Source organism: Ooceraea biroi, chromosome 4 (genome assembly GCF_003672135.1).
Source record: "Ooceraea biroi isolate clonal line C1 chromosome 4, Obir_v5.4, whole genome shotgun sequence".
Classification (NCBI taxonomy): Eukaryota; Metazoa; Arthropoda; class Insecta; order Hymenoptera; family Formicidae; genus Ooceraea; species Ooceraea biroi.
The window spans coordinates 5,896,229-5,911,338 of NC_039509.1; the positions used below are offsets into that span (position 1 = coordinate 5,896,229).

Here is a 15,110-nt window from a genome sequence, read left to right on the forward strand (position 1 = left end):
TAATTCTCATTCTATACAATTATTATGCTTATAATGCGCTTGGAATGTAATTAAAATAATTAACATTTTTTTCGAAGAATTTAGGACGATGCGTTCATACACCACAGGTTTTACGTGTTTAAAGCGCGCTCAAAGTATTCCGTGTGTATCGTGACGATAAATTTGAAGTCAGTACAATGTAGCGTAAATGCGAAATGCCATGTATCTGCATCGTATAAATACGCCATGTAAAATACTTTGACTGTCTGGCACGTAATTTCAACGTAGCATCAGGTGGCTTTGGCGTTATCGCGATAACGCCGCTATGACAATTGAAATTATTATCAGTATTACCGTGTCACATCGCGTTGTCAGTATTGTCAGTCCGGCAGATGAACAAACGCGGCGAATAAAACAGAAACGTATCCACTAATCGCACGTTAGACGCACGATAATGCATTGCTCTTACGATCTTATCGCAATAACAAGCCCTTTTTATTATTTTTATTCTATCATTTGCAAATCTTTTTTACTCATTAGTAGTAGAGTAACGAGTCATCGCGATTACCGAGATTCTTGTACCTTTGCCAACTCTCGGATGCGTGTACTCGCCGAAGTTTATCCGCCTACAGTCTGTCGGCGGTTTCAGTGAAATCGTTTTCGCATTTAGCTTTAATAATGTCTGAAACGTAATTCATTTGGATTATGCATACTGCATACTGCATTTCCGGCCGGTCGAGGGATGGACGCGTCTTCGCGCTAATTAAAACTGTGTCGCGTGACATTTCTCATTATCGCCATAACGCGATCGGCGCGATGCTGCCTTTCGGGGAGGAAAACGTTGCGACGTCGTCGTACACGGAGCCGCGGAACGCGTTTAGCCGGTGTCGGCCACCGAACGAGGACCGCATAAAAATTAACGCGGTAATCTGCCGCGCGCGGATTTATTTTAATTCAGTCCGCCGTAACTAGCTCTCGCGCCATTCATTCTCGGTCTCGAATTCGCTCGCGTAGATCGAATCGCGCACTCCCTCCCTCTCTCTTTCTCTTCTTCCCTCCCTGTCTTCGTTTTCCCTGTCCGTTTTCTCCTTTTAACTGTAACGCCGATTCGTCTTTCGTACAAACGCTTAATGGAATCGTATCTACCGCGCATTCGCTATTACTGCGCTAACAAATAGAATAACTCTCGTTACTCGGATCTTCCATCTCCCGCGCGCGCATTCCGGACAAAACATGAAATCGTTACAGCGATTTGTAGCACACTTCGAAAACAGAGAACGCGGCCCTTTCGCACATATATTTCGCTTTCTCTCTCTTCCCCTCCTCTCTCTCTTTCTCTCCTTCTCTCCAAAAGCAGGCTAATCCTCTTCGCGCAAACCGATTCAGTTATCCCATGACGAACTAACGGGTACTCCCGTTACTGGCCTAAATGGATCGATATTTATTCGGAATAGACGATCCACGAAATCGGATCTCTCTCCCTCGTATCAGTATCAGTCCGAGAGATGATTCTTTCACCGACCATGAACATTAAATAATCGGAATAAAATGACTTGCTCTGATATCATATCGGCGAGTCGTATTCGCGTTTCATGTTACTCGCGTTTTACCGCACGCGCGATATATAATGCACATGTATCGAATTAATTATAATTATCTTGGTGCATATAAAAACTTTTATGGAATTTCGCACAAATTATTCAGCATTATTTGCGCATGAAAATTACAACGATAAAGTTTTTATCATGATCATTTTAGCTTCAGTAATATATTATATTAAATATATTACTTAATTAATCGTAGCTTAATTAATTTTTTAACCGGTTCGGTAATCAATTAAATTAATATTCTTGATAATATAAAATGAAAGAGCTTATAAAATAATAAAATACGTATTGAAATATGATGGATGCACGAGATCCATTTAATTATTCTTCTTGACCGCAATCTGAAATGATCTTTCTTTTGTTTCAATGACCGAATCTTTAAGTCGCCATGTATAGCAACGCTAATGGGGGTGCGTAAAAACGGTTGGCGGGAAATAGGGAAAGCGCGAAAAAATTTAATGACGGGACCCCGGGCTATCTTCATTATCATAATTTTTCGCCAATGACGCCTAACAAACGACGCAATGCGTACAAAGAATGTAATGCGTGATATGCCAGATAAAGGAGGTGGGGAGTTCGAGAGAGACAGGTGGCCAAGGGGGTGGAAACAGGATGGATGCTGTATCTCTGTATGCACCCAGCCCGCGGGGTGCAACTTAATGAGCTTCCTGTGTTGGTTCCGCTTTTAGCGCGTAACTCGACGTCTCTCACGCTCTCCTCCCTTTCTCTTCTCTCCCTCTGTCTCTCTCTTTTTTTCACACTTATGTACTCTGTCGATCATTCTCTATCCTCGCGAGCATCATCGTCAACCCCGTGTATCTCGTGGTTGCAAACAATCTGTCCATAGTGTTGGAAACTGGCATTAAGATGCAATCACGGTAGAGTTGCGAATTAGCCGCTTGTCCATCTCGAGAATTCAATTCTCGTGTCGTGAATATTGAAAGCGAGTAGTAAAGCAACCCGTCATGGTGAAATTTATATCCCTTAATGCTGGAAATAAACTCGGTTGGAAACAAATTGCGTTTATCACTACCGGTTCTAATGAACGATTACATTTGAGACTTTTCTTTTTTTTCTTTCGTTAATCTGCCAATGCACGAATATTGGATTAGATAGTATAAGTTCCATCCCATAAACTTAAATAAGAGCGGATCTAGAGCCCCCGCCTGGAAAAGGCGAGAAAACGAGAACATTTTAAAATATAATACACTTGCACAATTTATTTAGCTATAATAAATGTTTTATTGTACAATGTAATTGAAGTTTCTTTATCCTCCATGTGCAGATTCTTCTGTGACATTTTTTCTACATTAATTTCAACCCCGAATGAATTATAATAACTAATCCTGGTAATCCGTCTTCCTGCATAGTGGACCTCAATATAATATTTTTGGATATTTGGAAGCGGCCATAAAAGCCAACGTTCCTTTCCCCCTTTCTGCCATAAATCCGCCTAAATCCAAAATGTATGAACTTGTGACTGAAAAATACACAGGGAGAGAGATCGATGCGTGAGAAATATTATATCGTGTGTTACAAGAGAATAGTGCTTAGTTACACATGCATATATACTGCATACATGCACAAGTTTTCCATTCGACGGGTGTAATTTGTCTCGAGGTTTGCCCAACAAAAGCGCCGGCAAAAGCAGCTGCAATTCTTTAATTGACGAATATTGTTTTTGAAACGCAAGTAATAATTCGCTTATGCTCGAGATCGAACTGTACTCCCTTGGAAAAGAGGAAATTTCACCCCCGTTGCTGCACCGGTCGTAGTACTCTCTTTCGATCTGGCGTTATCTAGCGTAACTCGCGCAAGCATCAATCCCACCGTTCTATCACGGTCCCACCGGATCCACTTTTGTGCGGCGTCTAAGGAGTAACAAATTCTCCAATTCTTTTGCTCCGGCTCCCGCCGCGGAACACCGATTGTTCGTTACTTCGCGAACGAACGAAGGTACGGAAATCGTACGGAAGGTACGTATCGATCCACCGCGCGTCAACTTCGAGAATCGCTACACGTGAACAGTCGCTAGAGTCTTCTTCTTGCATCGCACACCTTTTAATTTCATTACTTGCCTCTCACGTTCTCCTCTTTGCGCACTTTCATTACATTCGCGTATATAGATAGGGTTCTACTTTTGCGCATTGCATTTTTATCCAACTTTGAAGTATCATCGCAAATTTTATTTCTGATTTCAGAAGAGCTGAGTCTTGATCGAATCTGTCTTGTTCATTCGGTATGCGCGATTCGCTGCGAATCTTTATAAAATGCATGAAGGAAGAGCGATCTAGCCTTTAGGTCAATGCTGAAATATCTTACTCGCTTGTGCGTTCTCTTTGATATAAAAAATAACGCGCGAATCTCGGAGTCAAAAATTCTTTCTTTTATTTCGTCGCGACTTACGTCAATCTATTCACACAATCATGATAAATTTTATTGAAGCATCCAGTTTAGTGAAAATATCTTTAGCAAAAAATTATATTCTTTAAAGTTTATCCTGTAATTTGCAAATATTGCGCCACAAGAAAATTAGCTGCGTTTGGCTCATGGCGGATTAATATTTTCTTATAAGCTTGTAATGAGCAATAATATCAAGGAATCTTTTGATAAGATTTAGTCATCCTGATTTATGCTGGCACATCGCGAAAATGCGAGCGATGCACGAATTGTGGCATCGACGATCCGAGCAGCTGCGGCAGCATTTATCGCGAAACTCTCTCGTTCGCCGGGCAAATACTCATCATAACGGCTATCGCGGTGTATCCGGTTCTTTTCTCGTACTGTGCTCCTAATTCTCCACGAGTGGCTCGCGCTCACCTTCTCGTCTGCTCTCGCGCTGCAAATCCATCACGTCGTATTACCGGAGGATCAGCGAAACATGCACAATGCGCCGCAGCCGCCACTCGACGTTTGAACGCCACCAAACTCCGTTACAGGGGTGGTTCTGCTTAGGATGTAACAAGGGGAGGACGTATCGATGTCGCTGAGTGCGCGGTGGCGCCAACTCGTCGCCACTAAGCCTCTTTGCACATCCTTTTCTCTTACCAACTTCTTTGGGCGACCCGATTTTCTGTCGGTTTAATTCTAATCGCCTGCACATGCTACGTTTGATGCACCCGCCATGAACCTCCAATGCGACCTCGATGCAACCTCGATGGTCGGGGATTAAGTCGCCGACATTTACGCTACACGATGTTAAGGAATGTCTTGTTAAGCGTTGGGATCGTTTACGTGACTCTCATTCGATTTTGTAGATCGATACTCTAAGTACGCCGAGGTGAGAATTGCCGAACGAACAAGACTCGCGAGGGAGCAGCCCTGGAAGGGGTAGCCCCGGGGTAAAGGTAAAAGGAGGCCGCAAGAGCGTCGTGCGCGAAGGGTGCCGCGTTTCACGGATGCGGAGGGAGTTCACAGGTGCGTTCCAACTTCGCAGACAGTTTGAACCACAATCCTTAAGTTCCGTCGCGCGGGCGAATTCCCTCCGAAGCTTTACCCTGAGCGTTACTCGCGAGGTGGCGGCATTTTGCTCATCGATAGTCGATTGCTATTTCGCGGCACCCTTTGCTCGCCCGCATGTCACGTTAGCGTGTAAGGGGGTGAGTAAGGTGGGCGAGGAGAGAGGGGTACGAGGGAGGTGAGGGTGGAAAAGCAATTCGAGTTCCTCACGTCGTACCCTCTCGTCATTACGTCGACGCTGGGATGCCTTCCTTCGTGTCGCCTCGAGCGATGGTCAACCGCATATGAATGGCGTGACGTAAAACGCTAGAGAGAGAAAGAGAAAGAGGAGAGAGAGGTTTTGACACATATGTATGACTTACCTCCTCCTTCAAGCATTACTAACAATAAGATGGAAATCCTTGTGGGGAAAGATGGAGATTTTCCGACAAGCATATAGATGCACAACGTTTCGGAATTAAATGGTGCTTTCAAATTGATTGAGATTCATTGAGCGTTGATTGATTATTTTTAATTTCCAGTTAATGCAAAGTATATAAATAAAAATTTAATTTAGTAAGAGAGAGAAAGCGCGGCAAAAGAATAGTTTCCTCAAAATTTAAGATAAATTAAAGTCCGCGCTAAATAAATGTCTCGTTCTGAACATTAAAAAATTATCTTTTACATTTCTGTATGAAAAGTATAATAAATAAGTGTAACAGTACGCACGCAAATACACGAGAAGTAGCTGCTCCCACGTAGAGACATTATGTGTAGAAGCGACATGTATCATTGTTAACGACCATGGCTTTATTCTTTGATGCAACATGCTTGTCCAGCAGAAACGGCGTTTGTAATGTCAGTAAAGGTCGCGGCGCAGAAAAGATGACTAAACGCGTCCGTGTATTGTTACAAGCGCGTTTGTGGTACACCGGCTGCTGTAACAACACAATTCACCCCGTCTGGTACATTTTATAGAGTGCAGATATCACCGGCACGACTTGTTACGGTTTGTTCAGCGAACGGCACGAAAACCAAGCGAAGATATGTCCCGCTGACAAAAGTTGGACGGTAAAAGATAGTAAATTAAGTTCCGCGGGGTGAGGAAGATGAAGAGGGGGGTGGATGACTGACTCCGGAGAAGCTGGCGAGAGCAGACGGACATATAACTTCTTTTACGGGAACTTCAACGGCAATCTCTGTAACATAATTAGCAAAGTAGCTCGCGTAGCGATATCGTGAGAGAATATTTATTTTAAGCTCCAGGAAAAAGTTCGCCGACAAGTTTGTGCCCGGGCATGGGGAGAAATTTAGAGAACGCGGCAGCCAACTTCGATGGCCGCGCACGTAGATTCGCCTGGACAACAGACAACATTTTTCCGCGATATTGTAGCATTTTATTTACGCCTGCGTCGGCGGCGCGACATTATCGGAGTTTATTTTAATTCACCGAATTTCCCACGATATTTGTTAGCTAGCTCCTCAACATTTCATTTGATGCTGCTGATGTACCATGCAGCGAGCGCTATTACAATCGTTTACTGGTACGTCACGTTAATGCTTCTCGCGCGCTACGTTTTTGCAATTGCATAATTACTACGCGTATACATAATTCTGAGTGCATTACACGCTTCAGAGTACAACGAATTAGTACCTTTTTTTCGAAATAATGTGCGGAAACGGATATAAACGTTTATCAAAAAGAAGAAAGGAAGAAAAAAAACTAAATACATTAATTCAGTAATACAAATCAAAATAAAATTCGGGAATAAATTTAAAAAATTGTTTTTAAAAATGGCATTTTCTCCGGATGTAAGAGACAGTATTTTAAATTTCCACGCTTTTATTAGTATCCGTTTTAATTTATTGTCAGCGATATCAAAATAAAAATAAAATTTGAGAATAAATTAAAAAATTGTTCTTAAAAATGGCATTTTCTCTGGATGTAGGAGACAGTATTTCAAATTTTCATGCTTTTATTAGCATACGTCTTTACTTAGTCTTTATCAGCGATATCAAAAGCCCGAATAACCGTTATTCATTTCTTTTCTATTATTCCCATGTTGGTATAAAAATAAAACAGACTTTTTGAACCGGATTATTGAAGGAAGTACCTACTTTCCGATTAATTCATTACTCAGTATCATGATAGTGATGTTTCGTTACACAGACATTCAGTTGCATAAGTTTTTATTTAAGATACTGTAACCAGCACTTTTGACAATAAAAAACCAGCATAGAAAAAACTATTGAATTTTTACTGAGTTATTCGACAAAATATCCAGCTTTATAAGCAACATGATGTACTACTGTATTTTCCTTTTATTGGAGATTTTTTATTATGTGTGTATATTCGTTGAGAGAGCATTTATAAACAGTCTTATGCATATCTACACTATAAGTCACAAAGTGCATCGACAACAACAGGACGCTAATTACCATTATAATTACAGCAGTGGTCCGTTCCTGTAATCGCTGGCATAATGCATAGTTAACGAAGAAATTTAATATGCTGCGGTTCGGCTGTTGCAGTACTATGGTGGATACGGGTGTGGTTATTGTATTGCTATAGAAGTATGTTAGATGAGGAATTCGATACTGGAAGTATTGTGAATATATGGAAAAATCCGTTACGAATGCGCGCGGGAAATTCTTATCTAACGTAATTATCAAGAGGTGTGTGTAGGTATCTTTATCCAAAGATGTGTTAGTAAAATTTCAATACTAAGATATTTAATTATGATAAATCACTTATTTGTAATAAAACGTAGTAATAATATAACGATGGTATGAGTGCAGTAATTAATAATGCATAAAAAATGATAATATTGATAATTAAAATATTTTCTCTGACATCAGGTGATTCGGATAAAATTAGAAATTGCCGAAAGAAAATAACAATAGAGGCGAACAAGTAACGATTCTTTCTTAAGAGCACTCTTGAGCAGTTGTGATTTTCCATAAGATACCGAAATTTAAGAAAATCGCTATTTAACAGACGCTTATCAGCGATATAAATTACAGGGAAGTTTAACGCGCGAATCGCAGGATCCGCATTAAAATTCTTCACAACTTATATCATCGATAAACGCGTATTAAAGAAACGATAAAGCCGGTGCAGTTAGGAAAATCTCCAGAGAAATCACCTCGAGTACCTCCGTCACAGCGCGGTACCTTATCAATAATCAATTGACATTTCCGCGCTTCTTCCGATCGCGTTAACGAAAGTTTCGTGGTTGATAGAAGCCAATGAGAGAAAGAGAGGATAAAGGCAGAAACCGTAATTGCACTTTCTCAGATCAAGTCGGACGAACGGATGAATGTACCAAAGTTTCGTTGTGTCCGTCTCTTCTCCCTTATCGGAGGCGAAATTTTATTGGGAAGAAGAAGTTTCTTTTTTCAACTAAGTGATATACATCACCCTCGACGGGGAAAGGAGCCGATAAATCTCCCATTCATAGACGTTGAAGGAATGATTGATCAAGTTTCTTTGTTGCGAAACACCGTACCCATTCGCGGGAATATTTGAGAAATGAAATTCGTCATTGTTTTTGAAACGAGATTGGCGATAGCAATATATTGTTGTAATTAGCGAACGGAATCGAATATCTACGATTAATCGAAACGTTGTAATTTGAGAACTGTGAGAAATTAAAACTGACGGTTTTATAAACTGTATCACGCGAATATTATTGTTCTACGTTTTGTATTTTATTTTACTCGATATTATTTCATTACACTGTGTGTGTCTATTTCATGAGAAGCGTGTGTTTTGCAGAATGTTGCGTTCTGGTACACCTCAAATCTGACGATTCACGTGCGATGACCTAATGTGAGGATTATCGGTAATCCTTAATGGACGTATTATCGAGAATTAGCGTATATGCATTGTTTCACGCTTGATACTTGATTTTCCATGTAGCCGGAATACATTCAGATCGAGTTTCGCTAAACGTGCGGGTAAATTATCCTAATGGACGCAAGGTATAAACAGAAGTGATCTTATCTATTGAAAGATAACCAAATCAGATTTGCGTGGATTAAATTAATTAGGTCTTGCCGTTGATCCGAATGGTGATACAGAAATGTGCATCACGTAAAGAGCTGATGTAAAACACACAAGTGCAGTTTATATGAAAGAAAAGCAATATTTACACATTGAATATTAAAGTACATATTGTAAGAACAAATTACTTCAAGATATTATATATTACAATAGTTTAATTAGTTCAATAGCTGTTGGCGATTGTAATTAAAGCAGGTTGAAATTTATAGAAGATTCTGAAAGTAAATATAAAAGTGCGAAAATCATTAAACTGCAGCAAGTTTTTGTCGCAAGTTTGTTTTCCTGAAAGAAAATTACTTTCTGTACTTCTTATGTTTCTCACTTACTGTAATTCTTACTTTTCAATCTGACACTCTAGAAGGTTATAAAACTTATTGAAGCAAAGAATATACAATTAAAATAAAGATTTACAGTTCCATCGGTAGAAAATAAAAAAAAGTACGAAATTCTCAGTGATCTAATAACTTGCATACCTCTGTACATGCAATTTAAAACGAAGTCTTAATTTAATAATAATAATAATAAATTAATCCTATGAATACATAACACGTAATAAAATTTTCCCCGTGCTCTTAATGATTAATACGTAATCCAATATTACAAGATTTTCCAGAAGAAGATTGTTAATAAAACATATAAAGCAAACGCTCTGAGCGGAAGACAGAGAAGCAATAGTATTTGCCTTATGCGCAGAATAAACTGATCGCTGACGCGGATATTAAGGAGTACGTTAAACCCTCGCGGCGGGGATGAGATCCGGCGAAAGGGGCGATCTTCTCTTGCAGTGAGGAACTCTGAATATTTATTTTTCCCCGGTCCGGCGCGTCTCCGGGGCATGAAGAAACGGACTACCGGCAAATCCGGTGAGCAGATTAGCCGTATGCAAAGGAGAACGGCACGCCGACGAGGAGAGAAGTGCATTCGCTAAGTGCACGTGAGAATTACATCGGGGGAAGCAAGCTGTGTAACATCGCCGCCGCGACCACGCGATCCGGGGGGGAAAAGTAGGAAAGCCGAAATAAGAGGGCCGGCGAAAACGCCGGTAAGTAATAGTTCCGGCGGCAGACCTGATAAAACGAACGGACAGTTGATGCCACCGCGGTTGCTTTTATTTCCCCTTCCCCTCCCCCCCGGCGCGTCTCAGGGATCGTAAGTACCGAAAAGCGAAAAAAAGGTGAGATTGAGAGACACCGTGAGAAGAACAGCGAGCGAAAGAAGCAAAAGTTACCCTCCGCGTTTCTCGGGTCTTTCCCACCTCCTCCGGCAATCCGCTGATCGAAAAGGGAAGCTCATTGCTACTGAACATTGTTTAATCTAATTATAGTTACCTCGTAATAGTTTTATTTAATTTACTAGAAACAAATTAGAACGGATTTGTGCAGCTCAATAATTCCTGTTATAACTGCAATGAATATTTCATGAATAATAATATTGACAATAAGTAAAAAGGATATATCATATATTTGTTAATCTTCTACCTATTTTATTTTTAAGACATGTTTTTTACGCGAGCATGAACTTATTCTTCAAAATAGTTCTTCACCTTATATTTTTAAGTATCTCCAATAAGTGAGCGACGAAGCTTTCCATGGCACTTATTATTATCGTACAACGCAAAGCAAGTCAAATCTAATAATGTGGACATGTATCGGCATTTCAATTTTCTGTAAGTTTCTTCATATATTATGTGTGATATATTTGTGTGATATTTGAACATATTATATTAAATATTTGAAATAACATCAAATTTCGTTAGAAGCATTACACATATTTCAAGAGATAAAAGGAAACTGTAATATTAATAGGAAATATAAGAAACAATATTGAAATTAAGTGTTTAACAATGCACGATAAAAGAACTCGACTTTTATCACATACTACATTTACACGAGCGCTACTTCTGTAGTAACTTACTCGAATTATAGTAACTTACCCCATTTACACGCAGTGAATTATCGGTTTACCCCGTTTACACGCAGAGAATTATCGTAAGTTACTATAATTCGAGTAAATTACTACAGAAGTAGCGCTCGTGTAAATGTAATAACAGTACATTATAGTCCTTCAACAAGATTGACCATTTGAATCTCAAGCATTTAGGATTCATCGCTATTGTTTCTCGTTGACATTTACCATTTTCGTTCTTTCTAACGATTGATCTTTGCACATCATGTCATATGTACACATACACATTCGCGATGTGAAATTCTGTTTTAACAGTGTTTAAACTTGTGAAAAGTTATTTCAGCATTCCATTTTATTGCATTTTACTTTACCTATATTGCACTTTATGATGCTAAATATGAAAAGATATAAGATATCGTCCGATATTCGAGAACTCAAACAAGTCTCGAGTCGAGAAATCATTTTTCATTCCTAAGCAGGAAAAATTAATTTAATAAACGATATAATATGCGTTTTAATATACGTTTAGATACGTTTTAATTTTTCATGGTTTTTACCCGCCTGATTTACCATATATACGTATATATTTGAATACATCTGAACTTTTAGTTGTAATGGAATACATAAAAATATAAAATAACGAATAATTAATATAAAATAATACATAAATTTCTGGAAATTGAATTAAATTTTTCATTTTTACATCAACACGCTATATACAATACTGTTAAATGTAATCGAAATAACGAAAACTAGTCGAAATATCCACAATTAAGTTTGGCGTAATAATAGCAGCAAATTTGTGTTCAAATTTTCATAAATTTTCATACATGATTATTCTACTGATTCTTCGCGTATCTATTTATTTATATAGTATCGTTATTTCACGGAATGTCTTCAAAATCTTTTCTTCTTATTGCTATAAAATAATGAATAATATGGTTACTCTAATAAAATGCTTAATACAAATATAAATTGAATATCATATCTCATAATTTCCAATTAGTTATGTGAACAATCCAGAACCGCAGCTTGATCATTTATTACGTATGTACGCGTCGGACAGGGTAATGCTTTCCGGTGAATTGCGTCTAAGTCCTCTCCCACAATTTTCAATCTATTGGACGGTAACGGGCACGTCTGATTATTCATCGGAAGGAAATAGTTGAGTGTGCTTGCGCGAGGAACTATGGGTAATTCCGTACTCCCGAATCAAAGGGTCTTTTGATATCCTGACCACTCGTCGGTCTTTCAAAGGGGTAGCCCACGTTCATCATCCTTCTCTGTAATACGCGATTCTATTTTGGCAGTTACGCCGATCTTCGCAAGTATCCTCCTGCATAAAGGTGCACAAACAAACCCCGAAGCCGAGTAGTCCTTCTCTCTTCTTATTTTCCTGTTTTCAAGCTTGATCGCTCGCGCACTGCAAAGCTGCTGATATAGATATCAAACGGAGTGTTCGAGAGGGTTTCGTTTTCGTATGATTAACGCTTAGTCTAAACGTACAGCTCGAGATATATGGCTAAAGTCTCAGGCGAACTCGCAAAGGGTGCGAGTAAAATTTTCATTTCACTGTGCCGTTACATACCGGAAGTACATACATACGTGCACATGCGTGCACGTGCACCCCCCGAGACACGGGGAGCGTGCGTACCGCAAGAGGGTGCGCGGAGAGGGTAAGTACCTACCGTCATCCGAGAGTATTATTGCGGTGCTGGTCGGTCGGCGGAGAGGGTGGCGCCGGGCAAACGGGGGATATATCAGCGGGTTGGCGTTTATGTGGCGACCAACTGTCGAGTTAATATTCACGCGATTCGGGGCTGATCCCTCTCTCGCTCTTCCTCCCTCGCCCCCGAGCACCGTCGACGACGTCGCGAAATTCTCGATTTCCATCCCCAACCATCCTTCTCTCGCTTATCCCGAAGCTGCTCGTCTCATCGTCGCGGCCCTCTCGCGCATACCGGGTGTCTCGTTCTCGCGATTTTTACTATACGTATTTTTATTATATTATTCTATATCACACGCTAAAAAATATTTAATCAAGTTCCATTTTATACATGCGATGCCCTGTGCGGCGGATTTGTGTGAAAGGCAAATAAATAATTCTTTAGTATTGCATTTAAATATGTACCGTTTATTATGTCGATATATCGAAAAGGCCAAATTATGCAAATCGTAATTATGCTTGTTTATGCATAAATGTATGTTTATAAATATGACCATAAATGTATAAATATGCATAATTATGCATTGCATAGTTTGGTGCTTTCGATATAAGTTCCATACTGTAATTTACTTTGTTTACATACATCCATTTATGTAATATTTTGTTTTAATACATATATCGCATTTTTCGTTGCAGTACGTATGGCGTATGGCTTACCCTATGGCATGGCATCGCGGGACGTCGCACTGTGCATCTTTATCGCAGCTTTTCTCCACGTTAGTCTCGGTAAGACTCGAATGTACTGCCTCGGAAAGGTAAGTTATCTCCATGATGTCAACGGAAAGAAGCATCGGCCGAAAGTTACGAAGAAGCAAGAGTTACAAGTTTTTTTTTAATCCGCATGAAATGATCGAATTTCCTCGTTTCCCTCCTTCGATCGCCGCGACGATACCATGCTGCTACTTTTGCGCCGCGTTTCTTTGTTCTAGTTTCGGGAAGAATCAACTAGAATCTTTCCGCAGACGCGCTATCGGTAGTCTCGCGTCTCCGCGGAGGCTTGAAAAGAATTCCTGCTTAAAATGAAGCAGGAATTGCAAAGTGACATACAGCCGAAAGCTGCCAACTTTTCTCCTACTTCGAAAAAGCAAAATGTTTGTATTTTATTGAATTATTAAAATATTCCCTTGAAGTTATATTTAGTTCAAGTTTGGATGGAATCTAAAAAACCTTTCAAAATTACAACGTAAATAATATATTTATCCAGACAAATTTGCAATGTAATACAAATTGAAAACATTAATACATCTCTTTAGAGAAACTTTTTTAAGATAAGTGTGAAATGAATTTACTAAAAAATATTATTTTTTTTATGAAACAGAAGATGTGCTGGTAAGAAACTGCAAAATTTTATAAATATATTTATACAAATCTTGAGAAATCGTATCTTCTCTTTATCTATTTCTCATCGTAGCTTTCCTTTTGTTCAAACAATTCTTGCACCAATTGATTTCTCGTTACTTGGCAGGCACGAAACGCAGTTGTATGTACAAGCTCTCGACTCGCATGCGCGGCACTAGCAAAAATGCTACCTGCTCTTCGAGATAGCTTTTCCACGCGATAGATCATGATAGATGATGATTACTCCACAAGTCAGCGAACTTTCGCACGGCCGTGTTCCACGTGATTAATAAACACCCCGTTTCCCTCAAAACTTTCTCACCTTTCCTGCGTGTTCGCGTGCTGCGCCACGAGAAGCTAGCCAGGAAGGATACAGGAAGAATACGTGTGATTTTTTTCTTTTGCCTGTTAGATGCCCATCCCGTTATTGCGAGAATGATCAATGCGCGCTCCCCGTGCGAAACGTAACGTCACGTCGAATTAGCATCTCGCCACGCGATATCGTCTGACGTGACCCCGGGGGGGTTGAAAGATCCACAGGGGCTCAACGTGGTTAATAAACACCATATTCCGCGACGTGCTGACTTTTCCACGTACCCATATGCCGCGTAATAAAAAGCGTGTGCGAGCTATTCCGGAAAACTTATACGATAATAAAACATGAAAGAACGTATCCCCCGTGCATCCCCGTTATGACACGTGAATTAGAAACGAAAGGAAAAAACTGCATATCTGTCTCCCTCAGATGTCACGATTAGATATATATTTATTCGTACATTTTCATGCCCGAAAAACGCAATGTAAATTCGTCCCTGCGTATCCGTATCTTGATAAAATGGCATGAAATTCCTGCGGCTCTGGGGATTAATCGTCATTAAAAATTCAGATTTCTCGAGGTGTCTCGTGTACGATAGACACCAGCGGCACATCAAGTGTATATGACGCGTAGAAAGAATTATGATTATCTCGCGCGGTGACGTGGTCGACCCGAGCGCGCTCGTTACGCGGATAAATAACGATCTGCGATCTGGATTAAATTTTGCGAGCGACG

The 15,110-nt window shown here is 39.9% G+C and overlaps 1 protein-coding gene across 2 annotated transcripts in view; it reads left to right on the forward strand.

The window, feature by feature from the left end:
* The window catches only part of LOC105282508 (lachesin), a 34,266-nt gene that overhangs the window by 8,283 nt on the left and 10,873 nt on the right, over nucleotides 1-15,110 (forward strand). For both annotated transcript variants that reach the window (XM_011344498.3, XM_011344497.3), the window contains exon 2: nucleotides 13,358-13,447. In XM_011344498.3, coding sequence (XP_011342800.1) covers nucleotides 13,363-13,447 — 85 coding nt within the window. In that variant the 5' untranslated portion in view covers nucleotides 13,358-13,362. The remainder of the gene's footprint in view (nucleotides 1-13,357; nucleotides 13,448-15,110) is intronic.